This window comes from Lates calcarifer, linkage group LG12 (assembly GCF_001640805.2).
Source record: "Lates calcarifer isolate ASB-BC8 linkage group LG12, TLL_Latcal_v3, whole genome shotgun sequence".
Lineage (NCBI taxonomy): Eukaryota > Metazoa > Chordata > Actinopteri > Centropomidae > Lates > Lates calcarifer.
Window position 1 is genome coordinate 5,001 of NC_066844.1, and position 25,803 is coordinate 30,803.

General features: G+C 42.1%; 2 protein-coding genes across 3 annotated transcripts; one reads left to right on the top strand and one right to left on the bottom strand.

Moving 5' to 3' along the window:
- Nucleotides 1–6,291: 6,291 nt before the first annotated feature.
- On the bottom strand, nt 6,292–17,792 carry ddx27 (DEAD (Asp-Glu-Ala-Asp) box polypeptide 27). 2 transcript variants are annotated; one of them, XM_018687707.2, is made up of 21 exons: nt 17,543–17,792; nt 16,031–16,177; nt 15,543–15,602; nt 15,255–15,444; nt 14,967–15,019; nt 14,806–14,892; nt 13,303–13,408; nt 13,050–13,223; nt 12,816–12,966; nt 12,468–12,567; nt 12,224–12,365; nt 11,951–12,104; nt 9,722–9,803; nt 9,128–9,305; nt 8,779–8,885; nt 8,380–8,470; nt 8,085–8,179; nt 7,573–7,693; nt 6,734–6,827; nt 6,513–6,572; nt 6,292–6,436 (listed from the first exon to the last, which is right to left on the bottom strand). In XM_018687707.2, the coding sequence occupies exons 1-21, from the start codon at nt 17,624–17,626 to the stop codon at nt 6,418–6,420; spliced, it is 2,295 nt and encodes a 764-aa protein (XP_018543223.1). In that variant the 5' UTR covers nt 17,627–17,792; the 3' UTR covers nt 6,292–6,417. The 2 variants fall into 2 exon arrangements, with proteins under 2 accessions (XP_018543223.1, XP_018543222.1); XM_018687706.2 differs by having other exon boundaries at nt 6,734–6,830.
- Nucleotides 17,793–18,802: 1,010 nt separating this feature from the next.
- Nucleotides 18,803–25,780, top strand: pltp (phospholipid transfer protein). Its single transcript, XM_018687696.2, is given in 16 exon segments — nt 18,803–18,934; nt 21,316–21,451; nt 21,877–21,976; nt 22,054–22,182; nt 22,282–22,437; nt 22,708–22,771; nt 22,864–23,019; nt 23,100–23,276; nt 23,418–23,477; nt 23,572–23,736; nt 24,227–24,274; nt 24,276–24,295; nt 24,425–24,467; nt 24,565–24,628; nt 24,712–24,788; nt 24,901–25,780. Coding segments are annotated over 15 exon segments (1,488 nt in total). The 5' UTR covers nt 18,803–18,934; nt 21,316–21,321; the 3' UTR covers nt 25,000–25,780.
- The last annotated feature ends 23 nt before the right edge of the window (nt 25,781–25,803 follow it).

Consider the following 25,803-nt stretch of genomic DNA (forward strand, 5'->3'; position numbering starts at 1 on the left):
TATCATCAGGAGCAGCTGAACATTCTAATTCATTTATCACAGATGAAGGTCAACAAAGACAAAACTAACCAGATGTCTCAAAACAATCTCAGATGGACAGAGTTTCCCCAGAAATCATCACAGAAACCCCCGACAGTCAAGATACCTGACTTCATGTAGCCGTTTAGGCTGTTTACCAGACCCTGAACACCCCACAGACACAGAGACAGACAAAGAGACAAACTGCCTGTTCAGGCTGCATTGACTGTCATAAAACAGAGGTAGCCTCCCTCACGTTCCTGTCTCTGCATTAACCTTGGTTTGGCTGCACAACAAACAATCCCACCTCACTGGAGTCATTTCTCTTAAGGTGGCCTTACAACATTTACTGCTGCTGGTAGATCTGTAAAATATCCATTAACTTATTCAGCATTACTGTACGTGTTTGGTAAGATGAAGCAACAGACCACTGACAAAGCAACAACCTGAAATGTTTGAACCAGATTCACCCAAATGTTTCAAACAGATTCATCGACACAGTGTTTACAAGTCTACAAGTCTCTGTCTACACATCTGACTTCTGAGGTGATTGAACAGTTCGACTACAGAAGTAGTTTAGAGACACTGTAACCCAGCAATGTCAGAGTCAGATCTTAAGTTCTGTGTGTGGACAAGTCCTGACTGAATCACCAACGCTTGGAGTGATTTTAAAGCTACAGTTTGATCTACATCACCAAATCTGTCCCTAAAACACTAAGATCATAACAACAGCATACCACAGTCAGCTGATTCACAACACCAGATGGATCCTTGTCTGGTTTTGGAAACTGCACAACTATGGCACACAACTCAGTAGAGTCCATGATCTTGTACGTGGAGTAGTAGAACTAGGGATTTTTTACTTTTTCCTCTAAAAACTGACTAACTGTACTGACAGCGTGGACTTCCTCTCACACAGAGAAGAAGGGGAAGGAGAAAAGCCTTGCCTTCTTATGATGCGAGTCGACTCATTTGACCTCATTCTCTGTAGTGTTAACAAGTCCTGGTTCATTGAATCCTGGTTCCGAATTGCCACATTAGAAAAATGTGGAAAGGTTTGGTCCAAATATAAATAATATGACTCTGTCAGGACATGTGCACACAGAACTTAAGATCTGAATCTGACATTGCTGGGTTACAGTGTCTCTGAACTACTTCTTCAGATGTCCTGTCGACCACGTCAACAGCCAATTGTGTGAACCGCAACTTGTTGATGTGTGGACAGAGTGAAGACGAGTGTGTTGAAGCACTTGGACAAATCAAAGTAAAACATCTCAAGTCATCTGCTTTGTCAATGGTCTACGACCAAATCTCACCAAACACATACAAACATGTTCGAACAGGAAACAGCTCCTTTGCAGATGTGTCAACAGCAGCAGTGAATGATGAAAGGAAACCTGGAGAGAAAATGAGACCTGAGGACAATGCTGACAACTATCTGGACTGATCCATCTATGCTGAGAAAACAGGACTCATCTTTTTCTGAGGCTTCATAATGAATTTAGAATCTCACATCAAAAGTTAAATTATCCTGCAACACAAACTACGCTGCATAAATCACAGCAAACACCACATTTATCAACCAGGAGCAATGACAATAAGCAGCTACCTTCAGATTAAAAGCTTTTACCAAATACGAATGATAACTGATGTGATCTGGACATTATTAACTTTCAGAGTACGAGCTGAGCAAGGAGAAAAACTACTACACTGTCTAAAACCAATCAGACAGACAGTAATCATAGGAACCCTGACTATCAATGTGCCTAACTTTAATACTCTGATGGGCTGAATGTGAATGTTAGCTGGTACATAGAGCTAAAGCCTTGAACACAAACAAAGAGAGAAATGGAACTTGGATGGGTGAATCCGGGAACAATGAAAAACCACAGCACAAATAAGAACACTGGCAGTTTGTTACTGTAAAACACTTTGTAACTGATTTGAAGCTCTACATAAATAAAGTTTATTAGTAGTAAACCCATTAAAAAAGAAAGTGTTTGTAGACACAGATCAAACAAACAGGTGCTGCTGTGACTGATGGCAGCCAGGAAAAAGATGGACAAACAAGAGATGAAGAGAAAGATGAGCTCAGGCTTTGTTACAGCAAAGACACCATCAATACACAACTGACCATAGACCCAATGAAACTGACTGTTAATACAACCTTCATTTACACCACATCACTAAAACATTCCTGTCATCAGCAGCAGCTCCATCAAATCCTTTACACTGGATCTCCTCCCTGTCTCACATGATTCATATCTAATGATTTAAAGACCAGTGAACCATCTGTCCTCACTGAACATAAACCCTGTCTGATCCTCCAGAGTCCTGAAACAGTCTGTTCAGACTCTGAACCACATCAGTCCAGCTCTGACCCAACACTTGATTCTTCCTGGTCTCACCATCACTGCCTCAGCAGATCCAAACAAAAACAAACAGTCTTATTCTTACTGCAGACACAGGTTCAATACACAGAATTTATGCAAACGGACAGAGGACAGCAGGACTGACTGAGACTCATTCTGTTATCTGTATTAACAACAACCCCCAGCACAATTAAAATAGAAACAGCACTTTGTAGATCTAAAAGGCTCTGATGTTTACAGGGACATATGAACAGGGGACAAATTTGGTCATGTTGGATGAACGAGGAAATGGATAGATCATTAGATTGGCTCGATGGCAAAGAGAAAGAGGGAGGGATAGACAGGAGATGGCGCTGTGGCCCAAAAATAACAAAAAAAAAAAACAAACAAAGACACAAACCTCAGTGTGTGTGAATCTAACACTGATAGATGGGGTACATAGGGACTGATGGGCTGCCATGTTGGAATGATGAACGAGGAAATGGATAGATCGTTAGATTGGCTCGATGGCTGAGACAAAGAGGGAGGGATAGACAGGAGATGGCGCTGTGGCCCAAAAATAACAAAAAAAAAATAACAAAGATGCAAACCTGATGATTTGTAGCTGAAAACTGTTGAGACAGTTGTGTGTTTGACTGAGTTTCAGTTTGTGAATCAGTGACAGCTGACAGAGGAACAGACTGAGGGCTTTGGATCAACATGTCACATTGTTGTGTTTGTAATTTTCTGCTAGAGATACAATAAATAAACACAGCAGCGCGTTAACTTGTGCAGCTGTTAACTCTTTCAGCTGCTGTTTCTGGACACAGCTCATGTCTCTATGTGCAGCTGCTGTTTATCAGGAATTCATCATGTTTATCATGTTAGCAGTTTCTATCAAAGATCACATCTGGTTAAAAACCTCATTCACAGGTTTCAAGAATCTGAAAAGTTATGATGACATGGTGGAAATGTGTTAGAGATGACATATTAGGGCAGAAAACACCTCAATGCATCATCATACAGACAAACACTGATGGATTTTATTATAGTTTCAAAAATAAACAGTCAATATACAACAAGTCTAAGGTAAGGCTAAATAATAAGCTAAAAATTAAATATGTAATATATAAATATATATATCATTGCAATTATTTTAGACAGATCTTTTGATGAGTCATGATTTCAATGAGAATTTTTGAATTTCATTTTGATATGATTTTAACTCTTTGAACAGCGGCCAAAACAAGACACCTTCAATACACTGTCAACAGGCAGATTACAGACACTCATGAACTTTAACACAAAACAAAAACTTTACATTTCTATCTTCAAGCCATCTGTCCTCAGTGAACATAAACCCTGTCTGATCCTCCAGAGTCCTGAAACAGTCTGTTCAGACTCTGAACCAATATCAACACCCAATTCTTGCTGGTCTCACCATCGCTGGCTCAGTAGCGCCAAACAAAAACAGTCAGTCTCTTTCTTATTTAACAAAGAGAGAGAATTTTTCCCAAAGCTTCCAAACATTCTGCAGTCTCTAAATAACCTTACTATCCAAACAACAAAATATCACTAAATACTCTGATTGTGTTGAAGACATCCCTCCAACACAATTCAACAACACAAGTCATGACACGGCGGCCATGATAAGACTCATTCAATACACAACAGACAGATGTGTGAGAGAGGCACAGCAGCCATGACACAACACAGAATAAAAAGTAAAAAATGAGACTTACTGGTTCGTAGATCTGCCTGGAAGACAAAAGAAAAAAAACATGTCTGAGTAAAGTCGCTGACAGTTTGATCATTTCCTGACCTTCACTCTGGTATCTGTGTGGTTTTATAGATATTATAGATAAAGATTGTTTTCTTGTTTAATTCTTTGAACTTCAATTTAAACATGGAAACTTGATAAAAACAGGACATTATATGCTGTGAAAAATTAAACATGTTACTGTGAACAGCTGTTAATGAGTTAATGAGCCTGACAGGAACCAACACACCTGACAGCAATGACATCAATGCTAATGCTAAGCTAACTCATGGCTAACTCAGCTCCTTTACAGGCATCACTCACCAAGTTTTACAGGACCAGGTTCTCCAAGAGTCTTTTCCTCTCTCACCACAGGAGGGCGCTGTTCTGTTCATTAAAAAAAGTATGAGTCACATCTCCAGTCTGTGATGTTTCCTGAACTTCATTCTGGTATTTTGGGGGGGGGGCAGCACCACTGAGTTTGTCTGAGAACAGACTCATTAAATCCAGGTCAGTTTGTGTCCTGACATCAGTGTGCTCCTCCATTTGTTAGTTCGTGTTTTAATGAAAACTTATTCCTCCTCTGAAACTCACACAGTAACTAACAGGGGCAGTGGTATTCCAGCATCTCCCAGTAAAATCACTGTTTGTCAGTGGAGTCTGGTACTGATACACAGAGATGTCTGAGGTTAAACTGGTTAATAAAAAGCTCTGTCTCTGTAGGAATCCTGTCCATGATGTTGGACAACAATCCAAGTCTGTCAGAGACAAAAACAGCTTTAGTGGTCGGACACTCTAGTGGATGAAATGACAGCAGCGGTCTTGCTCCACGTGTTTGACTGTCTCAGCTGTTTCACAGTTCACTGATCAATAACGCGATTGAATTCATTAACCACCACACCCTGTCACTTTATGTTCACTTTAAACAAACATCAGTTTAGATTCTGTGGCTCCTCAGCTCTGACTTTAACCACACTGAGCAGCTTGAAAACGCTCTTTGACTTAAATTGGAATGAAAATGTTTTTTTCCCGCGCGTTTCCTCCTGAAATGAATCCAGTCTGAACTAATGAGTGTTTCCATCTCAGTGAGTTAATCCCGTGTGTGTGAGCGACCACACACACCGACTGTTCTTCTGTTAAACTCTGTCAACCTGAGTTTAAACAACACGACACTACAACACACCGCAGCACAGTTACACACCTGACTCTAAACAAGCAAAACGAGCCTGACACGCGCCCACACACCTGACGACAGCGACATGAACTAGCTGATAGACATCACTCACCTGTCCAGGTGTGTTTCCAGCTCCTCCTGTGGTTGTATCGATCATCCCGGTGTCTCTGAACCAGTTTCTCTGTTCAGACCCGCCATCACTGTACCTACACCGTCTGTTGCGCGCACCAAGGTGTGCGATTTTCGGCGTCTGACGTCACTCTTAAAGCTGAAGTGCGCATGCGGTGATGCGTTAAGTGTCGTAAAAACCAAACTTTCCTCCTACAGAAATGTTCGTTGCCTTATCAAACTCTGACAGATTCTCAGTTCTCCTTGAGATACAAAGTCTGGTGTTAATTTAAACAAGAATATTAAATTTAATTTCAGTAATTTACTGAAAACTGTTGGTTAAAATTAATTACCTCTTACACATTAAAATGTCTAAAAAAGAAAAAGACCAGACCAGTGTTTTATATTTTATTGTGTTCTTACTTGATCCCAAATGGTTCCAGGAATTTTCACATCTAGAAGAATCCATAATTTTAATCAAGATAACAGCCCCTTTCATTGGATGGTTTGTCGACGAAGTCATATCCTCTTGCGCATGTCAGTGATGTCACAGAGGCGGTCAGATGAAAACCGATTTCTTCCAAACTCATCTTTGTTATTCTGTTATTGGAGATGTAACTCTGTCCATCACAGTTTTATTCTGATTAGTGAACTGAGCTGTGAAGAAGTTTTTACATTTCGTTATTAAAGAAATGATGATACAAAGAGACTGTGTTAGATCAGATTAGATCAGAAATTGAGTACAACTTAACATTTGAACCAAATCTGAAGAAATTCACTCAAATTGTTTCTGAGAGACAACGAGAACAAGGTGGACGAAAACTGAAATCCTCCTTCACAGCTGGTGTTGACTGTAAAGATGCCACTGAAACTCTGGAAACTACAGATGGAAACTTTATTTAAAAGTTATTTAATGAACAAAGAAAAGATTTACACAATGAACACAAAGACACAACACAATAAATTCATGTGGGAGAGAACAGCTTCTGAGGCGACCATCTTGGCTGTCACTTCTTCTTCTTGAACCTGACAGAGAGAACAGAGCATCAGCCATCTTAACTCTGTTTATATCATGTTGGGGGACAGAGAAGGTGGATCTCACCTGGAGCTGCCTGGATGCTTCCTGTCCAAACCAAGTCGCTTCCTGTCAGCAAAGGACGGTCTGTAACAAGACAGGTGTACAAACAGGTGAGACAGGTGTGTACAGAGAGGTCAGATGAGTGTATAGACAGGTGAGACAGGTGTGCAAACAGATGAGACAGGTCTGCAAAAAGGTGTACAGACAATTGTGTACATAAAGACAGGTGTCTACAGAAGTCTCACCCAGCTCTGTAGTGTTTCAGAGCCTTGCTGCTTGTGTTGGTCAGCTCTTTATCAAACACTGACTTCTTTCCTCCTTTTCCCATTTTCTGATTGGCTGCTGAAGGAGAGACAGTTTAGTTTAGTGCAGCTGTTTACAGTGAAAACAGGTGAGACAGGTGTTATTAGACTGTACAGTGGCCAGTCTTCAGATTTGTGTTGTAGTTTTCATTTCAATTTCATCAGTATGAACTAAAATAATTATTTTAAATTTTTTTATGATTAAAAATCAAAAACTGCAATCTCAAATTTTTCTTTTAGTATCAGAACCTCAGCTCAGTTCTTTCTTCATCTTCAGTCTTGGTTCAGTCTCTCCTGAATCTGGTCTTCCTGTCCTGTCAACTCAGTCCACTCAGTGACAGTGAGAGACCCAGAGGAGACTCAATTGTCTTGGTTTCAGGTCTATGTTGAGCTTAAAGGTGAATCATCACCTCAGTCTCTGGACTCTGGTGCAGGTTTTCTACAAGGACCTCTCTGTATTTGCCTCAGTCCAGTCTCACTGTAACTCCTGCTGATATCCAGGGTGAATTATGGACCTGATACGCAGGTGAGTGTCTTTCTAAACTCTGTCCAGTCAGTTCAGTTTGTTCCAGGTAGACTTTGGCAAGTTCTGGAGACATCCGAAGGATAATTAAAGAGGAAGTAGCTGACCACAGTTCACAGCCACAGCAAACCATCAGACACTACCTGGGAGATTTCCGTTTTTAATTTTACTAAAATACATGTTTTCACATTGTCATGAAGCAAAGGGGTCTGAATACTTCCTGTCTATCAGGACATATCAGAATATGTTTGTATCTGACCTTTAGTCGGCGTCTCGTCCTCGGGCATCACTCTCGCTCTCTTTGGTCGTCTCTCTCTCTTGGCTGCCCGCTCAGCAAACATCTGAGCCTTCAAGATCTCGAACTGAGTGCGCTCCTCAGACTGTCAGACAGAGAAAATCAGACAGATGTGGATTTAGAGAAGACTCACTGCTAACCCTCGCCCAGCTCAACAGCAGAAACATCACTGATCATAAAGCAGAGAGCACAGCAGAGAGCACATGAACATGATTGGCCTTAGAGGACAATTTATACTCTGATGAGTCAACACCGTACCCTACACCATACACTGTACCCTACATCCTACATTCTACACCGTACCCTACACCATACCTTACATCCTAAATCCCTACACCGTACCCTACATCCTACATACCCTAAACTGCAGCCTAACTCTCTAGAAATGTAACTACACACCCCACTGAGGAGCAGAGGTGATCCTACTCACCACCTCTCATTGATTATTGATCGATCAATTTATGGCAGGTTCTTACCGTAAGCTCCTTCTTCTTCCTGCCATCCTTCAGGAACTTTTCTCTCTTCTTCTTCCCTCTGAGAGCGAGATCAAACTCCTGCAGAGCCTTTGACACTGAGGAAGAGGAGGAGGAACATGATTTCAAATCCTAGTACAGTGCAGTACTCAGTAGTAGAAAACTACAGAGTACAGAGTACTACTGAGTACAGGTGAGGGAAGGGCAGTACCGTGTGTAGTTGTACAGTATATTGTGTAGTTGTACAGTTGTGTAGTACAGTGTATAGCTGTATAGCACAGTGTGTATTAATACTCACTGCGACTCTGTTTTCTCTCTTGCTGAGTTTGAAACCAAACTCTCTGAGACTCTGAGGATGAACCATCAAGACGCTTCTGAGCCACGCTCAACTATACATATACACACACACACACGCACGCACACACCATAGTTACATCATGTTTTATTCTTCAGCAGCTTTAAATCCCTCATTTCACACAGTTTGTTTGACTCACAAAATACAAAAGTAACAACTTTTAAAATGTAGAAATCTTTGGTGAAAATTAGATTTTTATTCCCTAACAGTTACATAAACTGTGACCTGTTGAATGTCTTCCTGATGTGATCGCAGACAGTTCACCCACTCTGACTGTTTCCACTCTCATGAGCTGTCTGATCAGGTGTAGAGGTGTACAATTACTCAGGTGTAGAGGTGTACCTTGGCCTCAGACGCAGCCAGCTCTCTCTCCTCTCTCTCCAGCTTCGTCACAGCTTCGACGTCTTTCTCGAGTTTAGAGATCAGGTCTCTGAACTTCAGGATCACCTCTGAGGCACACAGAGAGTTTAGTCACAGCACACCTGAGAGGAACTACAACAGGTGAAACTCCAACAGGTGACTTCTTTTTACTGTTTCTGTTAAGAACCACTTCATCATCTGTTCACTCTTGTTACTTTCCTGCTGCACTGATCTCAATATTGCCAGGTTGCCTGAACTACCCACAGACTGTCTTTCTCCCAGACACACTCCTGTCTCTCTGACCAGTTGTCTATATCTCAGGTGTGCATACCTGGCGGCAGGACTCGGGCCTTCACGCTGTTCTTGGCAGACTTCACCACCTCCTTCAGCATCTTTCTCTCAGATTCTCCAACCAGAGACACCGAACGTCCTGAACGACCGGCTCTTGCCGTCCGACCAACACGGTGGACGTAATGTTTGACTGTAGACGGCATGGTGAAGTTTATCACCTGAGAGACAGACAGGTTAGAGAGAGACAGGTGGAGAGAGACAGACAGGTTAGACAGAATCAGACAGGATTAGACAGACAGGTGGAGAGGTGTTGGAGGATCAAACAGAAAACATGTTGAGTTTTGTTTTGTTTGTTTTAATAAAACCAGCAGCTTGTGTCTGTAGATTTACGGAGTTACCATAGTAACCCTAACCACTGCAGTAATCCTACGACCCCACAGTAACTTTATTATTAAACCCATAAAACCTCGACAGTAACTCTGCAGTAACTCAATGAGAACCAAAAACACTTCAGGAAAACACTTTAGTTTTTCTGTTGTCTCTCTGTAGAAACAGTGACTCTATAATAAACAGATGGAAACTTGTTAATAACTCTGTTTCTTCTGCAGGAAACGCTGATGGACGTGACACTCACCGTTTTGACTCCATCGATGTCCAGACCTCTGGCTGCGACATCTGTCGCCACCAAGATATCAATCTGTTCGTCTTTAAAACGCCTGGAGAAGAAGAACAAGAAGGGTGAGAAGAGACAGACGAGGTTCTGGAGGTTCTCTGGTTCTGTTTCTACTATCAGGACCATGAGCTGGGCCTGAGCTGGAGCCGGTTTGGAGTTTATGTAACTGTATCAGTCTGAATATGTTAACATCCAGACATTTATGTTGGTCTTGTAGGTCATCATCAGACACGACAAACACAAGGGTTACAGTTCGAACTTTCAAAGACTATGATTATCATAAAATACAATCCTATGTTGCTTTACAGAGGTGCAGTGAATACATCTCAGTTTTGTTACCTGTGCAATGAAAGCATTTAGCCACTGGATGGCAGTGTCTCAATATCAGCCATTTCCTACAGTGTTTTTTAGTCAGTGATGGAGTTGGGATAAAAAGTAAATAGTCTGGAGTACAGAGCTAAGTATACTAACCTTAGCCACAGAGAAAAGCAACAGAAGGTCCAAGAATTAAAAAGCAGCCTGTAGAATATGTTCGCAAAAGTTACACCAAAAAGATGCAGCAGTGAAAGTCAACTTTATTGTGGCCGATTGTCGAGTAATAATTTGTCAACAGTATGCAAAGAGTGATGTGCCTTTAAAAGAAGGAGTACAGCATTAAGCTGATTTTAAAAGAGTAATATGTGGAAATGGTATTATCAGTATTTACTATTCAAAGAAAACATGTGATTTATGTATGTTAAAAGCCACTAATGTGTGAGTAGATGTTAGTGCTCACTGCATGCTTACTTTGTGTGAAAAAGACATGTACTTTTAAAAAAAGTGAAACAAGGAAGAATTAAGAAATAATGTTGTAAAAATAAAGGGTAACTTAGTTTTAAAAAAATACAATCAGAACAGGCCAGAACATAATGGTGTAAAGCAGAGAGAGAAAAGGCCAAAAGAGGACAGGGTCTGCCCTGGGACAACCCTGCAAGCTGAAGTGCAGCCAGAAGAAAAGCACAGGGGCTTTCCAGAAGACAGTGGCCTTGAAGAGAAGATAAGAGTCTATTTTTAGAGCCCAGGTGCTTCTCAAAAGACAGTGACCTTGAAGATAATATAGGAGTGTAACTTTTTTTGGGGGAGCCCCAAGATAGACATCTAAATGAACTAATGTTTTAATGGTGTAAATTGGACAGACCAGTAAAATGACCTGAGAGGCGTGGAAAGCCACAGCCAAAACTGTATAAAAAAGGGACAAAGCCAGTAAAGTTTTGGGGCTCTTCTGGTGTATCTTGTATACACTGTGAATGGTTCCCAGGTTTCTTTGTCGGCAAATAAACTCTGCTGCCTTGGACACTGCCAACTCATGATAATTTTTGGACACCTGAATCAGGCTGAAGAATTCTGATCGTAGCCCAGTGGTTTGGGACTTTAAACCCAGATCCACATCAAAATCATCCAAGCTTCAAAGTGTTTTTCAGAAAGTGCATTTTTAAAGCAGTGTATGCTGAAGGTATGTGAGCAGGTATGCCCTGTTCAGAGACAGACAGAGTCCTGGAACTATTGGAAAATCTGATTGAAGAGGTGCACAGTTCTCTGGCTTTTTATTTAGCCACTGAAACACTGATACAGCTCATCTATTCCATTCATTCATCCATTCACATCCATTTATTTAAAAGGTTTGAATGCAGACAGTGAGAAGCTCTCGGATGTGATCGTCATGCACGGGATGAAAAAGGAAAGGGACGTCCTCAGTGAGTAGTTTGCAAGTTAAATGAAATTACCCTGTGAGAAGTTGCTGGGGTTTATCATTGATGGTGAGCCATGTTTGGTGAGAGAACTGTCTTGGTATGACTGGTGAAAGAGAAAACCTCTGATAACTGACCTTTCAAAGCTACTTATTAATTAACTTATTATTAAAACTAATTGATCGCAGAGGCAGTTATATCAGTAATATGAGAGAGTAGATACATTTATAAAGTCTTACAGTTACAAGTGGACCTTTGAGGTTAACCACAATGCTTATAATGCTGAAACTGAGTTTGACACCCCTGGTCTAGATAATCCCGCCACTGATGTGGTTGTGGTCCTGGACCAGCAGAGTGTTGATGACCAGTTCTGTACAAACATGAAGAACTGATTCAGGATCAGGCAGCAGCTCCAAACCAGACCTCAAACTGCCTGGGCGGGTGCATGTATGTGTGTGTGTACCTGAGGTTCTCCAATCTCTGGTTCTGGCTCAGTTCTCCATGCAGTTCCCCGACCTTCAGTCCCATCAGACCCAGCAGGATGTGGAGTCTGTGAGCCTGTTTCCTCGTCTGAGTGAACAACATCACGTGATCCTGGAACGTCCGAGTCAGCAGAGCTACCAGCACAACAACAGGGACAGGGTCAGTACTGGTACTGTAGTACCTGTGAGTAGTACTGCAGTATCATGAGTAGTCCTGCAGTATCTGTCAGTAGTACTGCAGTATCAGGACGTACCAGCCACCACAGCCTCTCTGTCTCCTTCTCTGTTTGGTCGGATTCTGACGAACTCTTGTCGCAAGAACGGAGCTACGTCAGTGTTGCTGTTTACAAAGATCCTGATTGGCTGCTTCAATGAAACTGCCGCCAGGTCCTTCACCTGAAGACACAAATCACATGACACACATTGACACAGAAGTCACATGACACGCACTGACACACCTGGGGACACAGGTCACATGACACAGGTATGAACACATACCTCTTCTGTCATGGTGGCAGAGAACAACATGGTCTGTCTGTTATAGGAGCACAACCTGATGATCTCCTTCATCTGCTCCTCAAAGTACTCGTCCAACATCCTGAGACACAAACACACAGGTGAGTTCCGACAGGTGAGTTTCTTTTTCCCCCATTTCCTCAGACAAGATACTGAAGGAAACCGAACTGCCCTGATGTATTGTCAGAGTAGGTGACAGGAAACTGTTGTGTGAACATGTGAACAGGTGAATGTGAGTGAACAGGTGAATGTGAACAGATAAGTGTGTTAACAGGTGAGTGAGTCTCGTGGCTGATCAGATCGGAGAAGGTCTGAGGTGTCTGTGTTTACCTGTCAGCCTCATCCAGGATCAGGATCTCTATGTGTGTGAGCTCGAAGCTCGGCGTGTTGTGGAGGTGATCGATCAGCCGACCAGGTGTAGCGATCAGAACGTCGGGCCCTGCCCTCAAAGCTGCTTCCTGAGACTTCAGGTCCAACCCACCTGGAGACAGACCAAGACAGATTACCTTAGGACCAGACCGAGTCCAGATTCAGAGTCAGTCAGTGACCAGTGACCACTCATACCAACAGTCAGGCAGGTGGTGATGGAGGTGAACTGGGCAAGCTGACGGGCCACAGAGTGAACCTGGATCCCCAACTCTCTGGTCGGGACTAGAACCAAGACCCGGGTCACCTGGGACATCCTGGGCTTATAAACCAAACGCTCCAACACCGGCAGCATAAAGGCAGCCGTCTTTCCTGAAGGCAGAGGACGAATGTTTTAGATTATTTCATCTGGTCACAGAGTGAAGAACTGGTCCCATTGTTTCAGGGTTACCTGTCCCTGTAGCGGCACAGGCGCAGAGGTCTCTGCCCAGCAGGCCAACAGGAACGCAGGCCTTCTGAATGGGAGTCGGCTGCTTGAAGCCCAGAGCTGTGACGGCCTGCAGGGACACAACAGGAGTTCACAAACATCAACAACACAAAACCAGGCCCCCCCTACATCCAAGTCTTCCTGTCAGACTCAGACTCTACTCTGTTCTGCCTGAGGAAGTCACAAAAGACTCTTTGTCCGAACACCTGCTCAGAGTATCAGGTCTTCTTTGAGTCTCTTGGTCCTGGTGGGGGGTTTAGGATTCTTTGAGGGTCTTTGAGCACCAACCTGCCCAATATGAACTCAGGTGGTGTTTTGATACCAACATCATAAACTGCCTGAAACAGACTTGTTTGACTGTGAGGTTTCAGTGACCCACTTCATGGTCGAACCAAAGTCCTTCTAGACGAGACCCACCACTTGGCAGCCATCTTGGAAAGGCCCTCAGGCGGTTATCTCAGGCTAAGAGGCTCCCAGAGGAACCATAACTTCACCTTGACCAGGAGGCATCTGTTGTTTTTCTGACCCAGTCTAGATGAAGCCACTTTAAGCTCCAGAAAGTTTCTACTTTATTTCACACTGATGTTATTCTGCAGTTATGCAGCTATGGCACAGACACTGAGAGAAATATGAAATATCTGCTCTGCTAAAGTGACTCACACACACACACACCATCATGTACACCATCATGTACAGTTACTGTACAGTTACTGTACATGATGGTGTGTGTGTGTGTGTGTGTGTGTGTGTGTCTCTGCAGTTACACCTTCTAAAAACCTGGCGGTGTAGTTTCTGTCACTGTGTTGAGTTTCTTCATGATAGAGTTAGAGCTGACAAATGTTGTGAACTTTACTGAAACAACTGCAACTCAGAGCAGAGAGAAAACGTCAGAGGAGATAAACGACCTCTGACCTGACAGAGGCGGAGGGAGGAATCGACCAATCACAGCAGGTACATTTCTAGTGATGTGTATGTCTTGCTGCAGCGGAGGATCTGTGGTTACACATATTAAACAAGTCGACACAGGACTATAAATCCAGGATCATAGGGGTCACATTCAAACCCTCCATCGTGGCCGATCAGAGTCGTGGACTGAACGTCATTGGTGTTTGTCGTGGTAAAAACCACAGAGCCTTGTGATGGACTGCAGGACTGAAGGAGACCATCAGTCTGAACAAAACCTTCAGGAAGGTCTGTCCAAGTGAGTCCTGAAGCAGCAGACAGGTGTCAGGTGAGGGAGGAGTTAATGGAGAAGGACCTTTAATCTGTGTCAGTTCTGACAAACCACCACAACTCTCAGGACTCAAGACTCAGGACCTGCTGACCTGGACTGAGGAAACCTGAACCCAGAGACTCGTCCTTCATAGAGGACCTGAAAGACCGGGGACTTGACTGACTCTGGGTTTCATCCTCTATCAAACAGAACTACAGTCATTTTTCTTCTGATTTAAGGGAAACCAGTTTTACCTTCAAGATGGGCCTGGACAGGTTCATATCATCAAAGGTCAGCTGATCGTCGTACTGAGATGCGTCTTCATAGAATGACTCTGCAGCCTGAAAACAAACACAGCTGTTACCACGGTAACCGACCACAACACCCTGAGATATCATCAACTCTTCATCCTCACCTCCTCTTGGGCCTTCCTCTTCCTCCCCCGTTTTTCCTTCTCTCTCAGAGTGTCTGACAAGAAAGAGGAAGTGACCCAAATAAACCAATTTTTTTTATTTGTCAAACTAATGGTTTAATTAATTTTTTGTGTAAAGTTAGCTTATTTTCAGAGCTGCAGTTTGTTTTACTGGACATAATTATATTTTAATGACATTTAAAACTCATTTAAAAAGCTGGATTAATGCCAAAGAGTAAAATGTTTCTGCTTCCTGTCAAATTTAAAAATAAAAGCCTCTCATGGACTCACCAGATTTGGTCAGAATTTCCTCATCACTCGAGTCAAACTCATCTTCATCATCCTCCTCCTCATCATCATCATCTTCTTCATCACCTCCATCAGCTTGTCCTGCAGCAGGCTTCACATCCTGCTCTTCATCATCATCCTCATGGTTCTGCTCTGCAGAACCTTTGGCATTTTCACTCTGAGCTGATTTCTCCTGCAGACCAAATCAAACTCTTCTTTACACACAGAAAGTACAACCAGGCCAGACAGGAAGTACAACCGGACCAGACAGGAAGTAGAACCTGGCCTCACCTCCACTTTCCTTTTCTTCCTGATCTTTTCTATTTTCTGGTCCAGAGTCGTCACAGTTCTCTGTAAACACAGAACTGGGTTAGGGTTACCAGTGGAACCAGTGGAGAATGCTGAAGAACCAGAACAGTCCAGAGAATGTTAGAGAACCAAAGAACATAACTGAAGTTTAGAGAACAGAAACACTGACACCCTGTGGGTTTGTGATTAATTGATATGAAGTGAAATTTTAAAAAGGATCATTTAAGAATCTGGAGGAATCACATAATAAGCCATAACTGATTTTTTTTTTTAATTTAACTTTAATTCTCCTGAAACAGCACAACCAACGGAATAATGTCACTGTCAGAACTTTGGACAAAAACATCAGGAAACAGATGAGTTTTATGACTCAAATCTCCAAACTAGAGACCTTGTTCTCCAAAAACTGAACTATTGAAGAATCTCTGTTCTCTGGTTCCTCTCTGACTGTGGAACATCTCAGGTTCTACCTTCTTCTTCAGTTGTTTGATGACGTCAGCCATCACCCAGTCGTCATCATGGTTCACATCCCTCTCTCCAAAATCAAAGTCAGCATTAAAGTCTCTCGACCCTGAACTCCCCAACTTCTTCTTCCTGTTCAGGATGATCCGCTCCTCCTGAAACACACACATACATACACACACACACACACACACACACACACACACACACACACACACACACATACACATACACATACACATACATTGTTGTCCAGCAGATGAAAACATCATCATCCTATGGAAAATTGACAGTCTGTTGTGTGATAATAAAAATTCTTCACAACTGAAATGATGAATCTGGTATTTTAAAACCTGGACCTCATTTGCCATGTAAATGATTGACAGGGACAAAAATCTTTGAAATCAGTGAATTATTGATCAAGAACAGTGAACCCAACAATCAATACCAGACCCCATTGACAAAAACAGTCATGTTTTTGAGCAGAACACAGGAGCTGCTGGAATACCACTGCCTCCATCTGTTAGTTGACTTGTGTTATTGTGTGACTTTCAGTGGTGGAAGAAGTCAGATACTTTACTGAAGTAAATATACCACACAGTAACTAACAAACTAACAGACCAAGGCATTCCAGCAGCTCCTCTGCTTAAATTACTGTTTTTGTCAATTGGGGTCTGGCTGAGATAAAAAGTTCTGTCTCTGTGGGAATCCTATCCATACTGTCATCAGAGAATGATAATAACAATCTGAGCCTGAAACTACTTTGATGTGGACATGTGCACCGTGTTCAGGTTCACTGTTCCTGATCAATACTATACCGATTCCAAAAACTTTTTTCTCTATCAATTATTTACACACAAAGACATGACCCAGGTTCAGAAATAACAGTTAACCCTGTTTACAGGTAAGATAATCCTTTATTAGTCCCACAATGGGGAAATTTACAGATATAAAATACACATATATAATGCAAAAGTTTGGTTTTTCCTCAGCTCAGTGTTTTATTTAGCTTGACTCCGACATGTTAAAGCAGAGATCCTTCAGAGTTAAGTCAGGCTGAGATGTTAAATAAATAACATTTGTTAATTCGTGACGTGTTATGAATACATTTGTTGTTGTTTAAATGTTGTTGTTATATTATGTTTAAAACATATGTCAGGAAGTTGTTGTAAATGGCCGGAATTCTTGAATATTAAACTCAGACACTCAGTTAACAGAGAAATTTGACTCTGTACTTATATTTAATGTTCAGATCGGATGAACTTCAGGAATCAACACAGAAAAACATCTTTATATTAAATATTAAATTACTCTTCGTTGTGTTATTGACCTAATACAGTTTTTAATTTATTTTGTCCTTTGCTGAAACAGTTTATCAGCAGCCTGACACGAGATTTGATTTCATAAACAAACAGTTAAAAACCTTCCGGATCAAACGGTGGTAAATCAGCTGTTCTTAGCCCGAACTGTGGTACACCTCGTGCGGGAAGAGCTCTAGCTGAGTGGCCAGACTAACTCACCTCCTGGTCGGACTCGCTGTCGGGCTCCTCCGGACTCTGATCCTCGTCCCGGATCGTCCCGATCAGACCCAATTGTTCCAACATGGCGGACCCCGCTGCGGTACCGGAGCACCAGGCTGTGGACAGACTCAGAGCGGGAACGGGTCTAAACAGGTTCTACACAGGTTCTGAGGAAATTCTCTGCAGTTGTCTCCTCAAACACATACACACGTGTGTTATCGGAATCAGGAAGTAAGCGCAGTTTGTGTCCGGGTCACGGACCGTTTTGAATGAACTTTATTGAAACAGGAAGTAAACAGCACGTAAACACGGCGGAGGAGCCGAGGAGGTTAAACAACATGAAGATGATTAAATAAATAAATATTCACGGTTTTCTGAGAAATAAATAAATAATTAAAAACGTTTCTGTCAGTAGAGTCAGAGAGAATCAGAATCAGAGTCAGACTGTCACAGAGTCAGGTTTATGTTATGTTAGCTTTGAATGCATTATGTCAATGAGGGTCCCCATGAGTATAGAAAGATAAGTGTGTGTGTGTGTGTGTGTGTGTGTGTGTGTGTGTGTGTGTGTGTGTGTGAGTGTGAGTGAGTGAGTGAATGTCTCTGTTGAAGTAAAACATCTCATTTATTCTGATCACAAACACACACAGGGTTACTGTACATGTGAGGACAGGCCCTTTAACACTGGAACTTGGAAAAAGTTGAGTCTCAGTCACAGCGGTGAGGTCATTAAACAGGAAACAGAGAGCCAAACTTTAAGTTATAAAAGTTTCTCAAAGGAGGAGTCATCTGTAGTTATCATCAGAGAAAATTTTAAACCTCACAGAAAAAATAAAACGGTTTTTGAAGATGGAAAAACATTGAGTAACACGTCAGTCAGTGTAACTACAGTTTAACTAAAGTTATTAATGTAACTAAATATAAAATGACTGCTTACAGTTTTCTTAAACTAACACAGTGTTACAGTAAGTTTAAACTTTCCAGAGTCCTCCTCTCCAAACCTGAGCTGGTGCTCACAAAGATAGAAAAAAAAGAAAATACACTCTGCCTCCCACAGAGGAGGAGGGGGAGGAGGAGGAGTCAGTCCCTCGGGATAAAAATCTCCACAGAGAGACAGAGAGAGAGAGAGTCAGTGTGAACAGAGACAGAATAGAACACATCAACTACAGAACCAGAACCAGAACCATCAGGTCTGAGCTCCTCCTCCTACAGTCTGCTGATCTGTGAGTTTCATCATTTTCATCATTTTCATCATTCAGAGCAAAGTTCAACTGTTACAGAGAAAGAGAGAGAGAGAGAGACAGACAGACAGACAGACAGACAGAGACAGGGAGAGACAGACAGACAGAGACAGAGAGGCAGAGAAACAGGTAAACACAGACTCATCATGGACAGGTGAGTGGTATATTATCATATAAAGTATAATAAAGGTGCCCTATGTGAGTTTTGTTATTGCTATGTGGCTAACGTTAGCATCACCAGTCTGAAGAAATGTTGTGAGTTCAGCATCAAACTTCATTGTCTACTCAACAACAGCTGGTCTCTGAGACAGCTTCTATTTCTATCACTTCTTTCCTTCTACTAAAGTTAGCATACTAACCAGCTAGCCCTGGCCTGTCTCATTAAACCCTGCTGTAGTCTCTGTGGTGTCCAGTCTCAGTCATAGTCTAACCTCTGGTCTGTAAACACAACGATGGCTGAAGTAAACAGATGTTAATGCTAATGTTAGCTATGTAGCAATCACAGTTCCTGTTGTCAGTGTATCATGGATGTTCAGACAACTCTTAGTGTTTTACTGTGACACTGAAGGAAAGTTAAAAACAGGAGGATTCTGAATGAAGTTCTGCAGCCTCTGTTTCCTCTGAGCTTTTATTCTGAAAGGACATTGTGATGTCAGGAAGTGGAGTCACACTGGATCAGATCAACATGTGGTTCAGGTTTAACTCAGACAGTATCATTAAATAATAATATTTTAGAATAATAATAATAATATTTTATTCTATTAGTCTATACTCTCAGAAGTTCTGTCACTTTATTTTGAAGTATTATCATGTTGAGGTACTTCATGACTGATTTGAGTACTGTGTGTATGGTGAATGAAGTACTCACATAATTTACTGCAGTACAGGTAAAAATACTGTAAAAATGTGTTTTAATAATTTTCTTTTCCTTAACTTATAAAGAATCTATTTATTTAAACATGCAGGAGGTGGTGCTGTCAGAGGTCAGAGGTCAGGCTGGGTGTGGAGTCCAGATCTTCTTCTTTCTTTGAAATGAAGTTTTTTAATTAAAGGTTAACAGTTAGCCGTTAGCCAGATGTCCAGATGTGGCTGCAGCAGCAGCTGGATGCTGATTGGCTGTTGTCACTGAGCTGTAATTAAACACACAGATTACAGACTGAGTGTGTGTGTGTTGTCCTGGATGTCTGTAATTGTGAGGACTTTCTGCTCTTCAAATGACCTGATGATTAAAGTGTGTGTGTTGAAGTCAGCAGCAGAAGGTGAACTGAAGTGTAAACACTGAAAACCATCAGACTATAAGTAGATGAAGTGTCAGTTAAAAGACAGACAATTGTGTCTGAGTGAAACATGCTTGAACTGTGGCTGAAGATAAAAACTGTTGTTGATGTGAAAGAAGCTGAAAAGTCAGAGAAAAGAAAGAAGAAACCGAGTTCATCAGAAATCTGTGGCACACCTGACAGGTGCAGCAGAGACAACATGTGTTTTCTTTTTCCACAGAAACAAAGTGAATAAACAGATGAATAAAGCAGATTTCACTGGAGTTTACAGACATCTCAGTCAACTTGTGTTTTTTCTCACAGATTCATCAGTGCCTTTTACGAGAGAAAAACTGGGTCAGGCTGTTGGGAAAGAGGAAAGATGGTGGTGGGGGGGTTGTGAAACAGAGGTTACTACAGTTCAAGTTGCAGTATTTATATGGAAGACACAGGCTGAGTTCAGCTGTGAACTACGGAGCCACAGGAGGGACAAAAACAGCCTCAATCTGTTCATCGTGACCTCTGACCTCAGGATACTGCTGCAGCTTCCTGTTTACACCAGAGGACAGTTTTATTATTTATTTATCAGCAACACTTTTTTTTAAGGAAAACAGAATCAGGTCCTAAGCTGTCTTCAGCTTTTTAATTTGATGAGGTTAAAATAATTTTATTTACCTCAGACTCATTTGTTTCCACTGCGTTCCAACACAGACCCAATAAATTTATTTAATATTATATTATTAATCACAAGGCTAGTGGACTGAAAGATCCCATTTATCTGAACAGCATCACAGTTTACACCGTGTCTAACATGTATCTCCACAGTGTCCATTCAGATTTCATTACCTTAATCTAACTGCTGTTACATCATTGGTGGGAACAAGTCAGGACACAACAAAGTGTTTACACTACAAAAGAAATGTGGTCAGACACCTGGTCCCAGAACGTTTGATCAGTTGTATTTACTGATGTCCACCTGCGATTCAGGCTGAGATGTTAATTCCAAGTGTGAACAGGGTCTGAGAACCTGGATGATGTAGTTATCGTTATATTGGCTGAAACAGGTGGTGAATCTACTGATACCAACTGTTTTCACAAGAAGGAAGGAACTAGAGGATTATTTAAATGTCATAATCCTGAAAATAGACAACAAAGACCCAAACTGAATCCAGAGTCTGAACCAGAACCTCTGAATCCAATCTGACACCAAATGAATCCAGCTTCTTATCAGTGCTTTGTTCCTGATTTTAATCTTCATGTTTCTCCTTCTGTGTTTGAGGTTGACATGTTCCGGTTCAGGGTGACTTCCTGTCTGATGTCCCTCCTCTTCCTCTTCTCTATGTTGTCCTCCATTATGGCTGCTGCTGAACCCGCCGGCTGCAAAATCCGCATCACTGACAAAGGACTGGACATGTGTGAGTATATGGATATAATCCAGATTTACACAGCAATCCAGATTCGAGATTTAATCCAGATGAAACTAGAATTTAGAATTTTAACTACAGTCCCAATTTTTGATCTGGATTTAAACTATGATCCATTTTCTGCCACTGATCTGGGGCTTAGCAGATGCAGGGTAGTCCAGGTGTTACTCTCCATGTAATGTTTTCCAGCTCCTCCAGGAGGATCCTGAGGTGTTCCCAGGTATAATGGGCTCTATAATCTCTCCAATGTGATCAACCCCAAGTGGCCTTCTGGATTTACAGTTACTGAAGTGAACAGTGTTCTGTGTAGTACTTGATCTGTTTCAAGTAGTGTTTTTTTTAATACAACGGTATTTTACTGTGTATTTATAGTTATTGAAGAACTTTAACAGAAACAGTGTTTGAATTGTTCTCAGTGAAGTTTGAGACTCAGAAGTTTGTTGAAGAGGAACTCAGTAACATCAGTATGCCGGAGATGAGGGGCAAAGAAGGACGATTCCAGTACACCATCACTGAGTAAGAATGTCACATCATATCTGAAGTAATATTTTAATACTGAATATTCATTAATACTGTCCCTGGTCTGTCGACAGTGTGAAGATCACAGAGTTGAATCTGACTCACGCTGACCTGAGATTCATCCCTGATGTTGGTTTGTTGTTCGATGTTCAGAACTCATCGATCTCTCTGAGTTTCCATCGACGGATCCTTTACTGGTTCTTGTGAGTTGTCCAAAAGAACAATGAATTAACTCTGACAGAACAGCAGAGCACTGATAGTGATGATGACGACAGTGTTTTGTTGTTTGTTGTTTGTCTCAGTTATGACACAGGAAACATCAACGCGTCAGCTGAAGGAGTGAACATCAACACAGCTCTGAATCTGATCAGAGACGACGAAGGACGACTGAAGATCAATAACATCACCTGTGATGCCAAAATCAACAGAATGAGAGCAAAGTTCAGCGGAACACTTGGGTAATACACACTGATGAAATTATCAATCGTGATTATTACTTTCAACTAGAGTGGTGTAATAATAATCAAGAAATTATTATTGATTAATGGGTTTGATGAGTATTCATGTGGAAATAACTAACTTCCCTGATTATTTGTAATCATTATGTCCCAGAAATCACTGATCACTTATCAATAATCTCTGATCAATCAGTCATGTTCCAGCACAGTCATGTGATCTTTGTGTTGACCAATCAGGAGCCTGTCTGTCATCACATGTTCTTTTTTCAGGAGAGTTTACGACTTCCTGGCCAGTTTTCTGACGTCAGGCATGCGCTTCCTCCTCAACCAACAGGTCTGTAACTTGTCTGTTCCTCTGACTTGTCTCTCTCTCTGACCTGTCTGTCTCTCTGACCTGTCTCTCTCTCTTACCTGTCTCTCTCTCAGATCTGTCCAGCTCTGAATCACGCTGCTCTGGTTCATGTGAACTCAATGTTGGAGACCATCCCTGTGAGGACAGAGGTTGATCAGTACATTGGGATCGATTATTCTCTGATCGATGATCCAGTGGTGACGCCCAGGAGCCTCGACATGCACTTCAGGGTCCGACTCAGACTCATGTTTCCTCGTGTCCTTTTATCTGAGATGTTGTGACATGATTTCAGTGTGTATTCTGTGTTTAGGGGATGTTTTTCGACCTGAGTCATCAGAACGAGTCGTTGTTGAACTATGCTGTCGACCCAGTGATCAGAGAGTATGACCGAATGGTTTACCTTGCTCTGTCCGAGTTCTTCTTTGACAGCGGGATGTTCGCATACTACAGAGCAGGAGTCTTCCAGATGGACATCATCAATGAGAAGGTCCCCTCCCCCCACCCCCCACCCACACACTCACACACACACACACCTACCTACAAACCACAACAGATCTTCTGTAATCCTGAACCAATCACTTGTTGCTCAGAGAACTGACCTCCATGTTTGTGCCATCTTGTTTTTCAGATGCCCAAAGATCTGGAGATGTTGTTGAGAACCACATACTTTGGAGCCATCATGATGCTGGTGAGGAGAAACAGCAAAGACAGTATTACTGTAGTACTGTGAGGTAGTCCTTCAGGACTCAATGTAATATTGCAGTATTGTGTGTTCTGGGTAGAACCCAGCTCTGGTGGATGCTCCGCTCTCACTTCATCTTGCTGTCAACTCACCTCCAAAAACTTCCATCAAGACGTCTGGAGCAACCGTTGTCATGACAGCCATTGTCAAGGTGATGGTGCTGCCTCCAGGTCGGCCTCCGGTCCAGCTCAGCAGCATGACCATGGTACTCACACACACACACACATACACACAGATCTGAGGCCTGTACTACGAAGCAAGGTTACTGGCTTATCAGAGTAACTTCAGGAGTAACTTATTGACGTCAGGCGTAATTTCCCGATTAACTTGTGCTAGGAAAGGTAGATAGGTTTTTACCTGAGGTCTGTTGCCATGGTAATTTACACTGCGTCTCTAAACTGCTGCAATCAGTTTATGTTCATGGTTAACTCTGGTGTTACCGGTGTTACTTCTACCTAAGTACCACCCCACAGGTGGAACAACCAATCAATATTGGCACAAGCTGAGAGAGACTGACTCCATAGGATGGGGGTTGTCTAAAGACTGTCGGGTTTGTCAACCCCGACTTCCCTTGATAACCCAAGTTAAATCAGAGTAGGTTAAACTCCCTTCGTAGTATAGGCCTCTGGTTCAGATCTCTGCAGTTTTCTTTCCAGTTAAAAGACTAAAACTGAAAATCTTTTCTCCTCCTGCAGGAAACAAAGTTTAATGCCAAAGTTTCAATGAAAGAAAAACGTCTGGCCTGTCCACGCCGACCTCCGCAGGTAAACACACACACATACACACACACACACACACAAAGTGATTCTGACCATCAGGTTCAGTTCAGGTTCAGGGTCCTTTGGTGTCAGGGTTTGTGTTTGTTGATCAAAGTGAAACTTCTCATCTTTCAGGTTTAAAATCTTCTCCAACCAATCAGCTCTGGAGTCTCTGGCAGTGAGTGTTTCTGTTTAATCTTCCTGAACCTTTTAAACATACTGTGTGTCAGACAGACACCAACCTGTCTCTCTCTGACTTCCTGTCTGTCTGTCAGCTGATTCCTCTCCAGGCTCCTCTGAAGACGATGTTGCAGATGTCTGTGGTTCCTTTAATCAACAGTAAGAATCTGATTCATCAGCTGTTGAACATGTGACGCTGTGATGACGTTTGACTGACAACATGTTTCTGTTTCTGTGTTCAGACTGGACCAAGAGAGGAGTTCAGATCCCTCTGGCTGATGGGATGGACTTCATTGAAGAAGTGGTTGAATATCACAACGTAAGTCTGTACAACATAATAAGATGTGTGTGTGTGTGTGTGTGTGTGTGTGTGTGTGTGTGTGCGTGTGTGTGTCGCCCCCTGGTGTTCACAGCTGTGTTCATCTCTTCAGGGTTTCATTGTGATTGGAGCAAATCTTCACTTCAGCAAAGGACTGAGGGAAATGATCACTGGCAACAACACAACACAACCAGAGACCAACACCATCTAATACACACACACACACACACACATATATATATATATATATATATTTATGCGTATATGATGCAGCAGCCAGAGCGGCTTATGATGTAACCATGGTAACCACAGACACTACAGACAGGGAAATGATACAGGTAGTGATTGATCAGAATGACACACCTCTTCATCTGCAGACAGCACACAGATCAATGAAAAGTCCAGTGATCGGCTGCACTGCGCCTGTGTCCAGGTACCGCCCTCTCTGAGGGTGTGGCCTTTTCAGGTGAGTCCTTCAGTAAAATGAGACCAGAAAATGACCACAGCTGCAAACATGAACTTTCTCTGACTGAACTCTGGTCCTGCTGAAATCTGCCTCTGGACTTCGAACCCAACCTACGCTGTTGACAAGTCCACCTACTATAAATCTGTTTTATCATGACTAACACTGAACACACACCGCTGTCATCACCAGTTCACCTGAACGCCACAAGCAGAGATTCACATCAACCACTGTAAACCACAACTAAACAACAACTACAACTAGACCAGAGTAATCAAGGGTAAACCACAGTAATCCAGAGTAATCCAGTGATGTAACCAAACCCTTAGTTTGAGTTCCAGTTGTCACACAGCACTTATCTAATGGCTCATGAGAGAACATTTGTTCATGTTCATTACCTGTTAATCTAAACTGTAACAATAGCAACATGACACCATTGTTAGGTGATACCTGTATCTGATCATTGTGATTGTATGTTGTATGACATTGTCTAACTGCTCTTATTAATAAACTCAAATTAAACCTGAAACTCTCCCTATCAACAATTTCCAT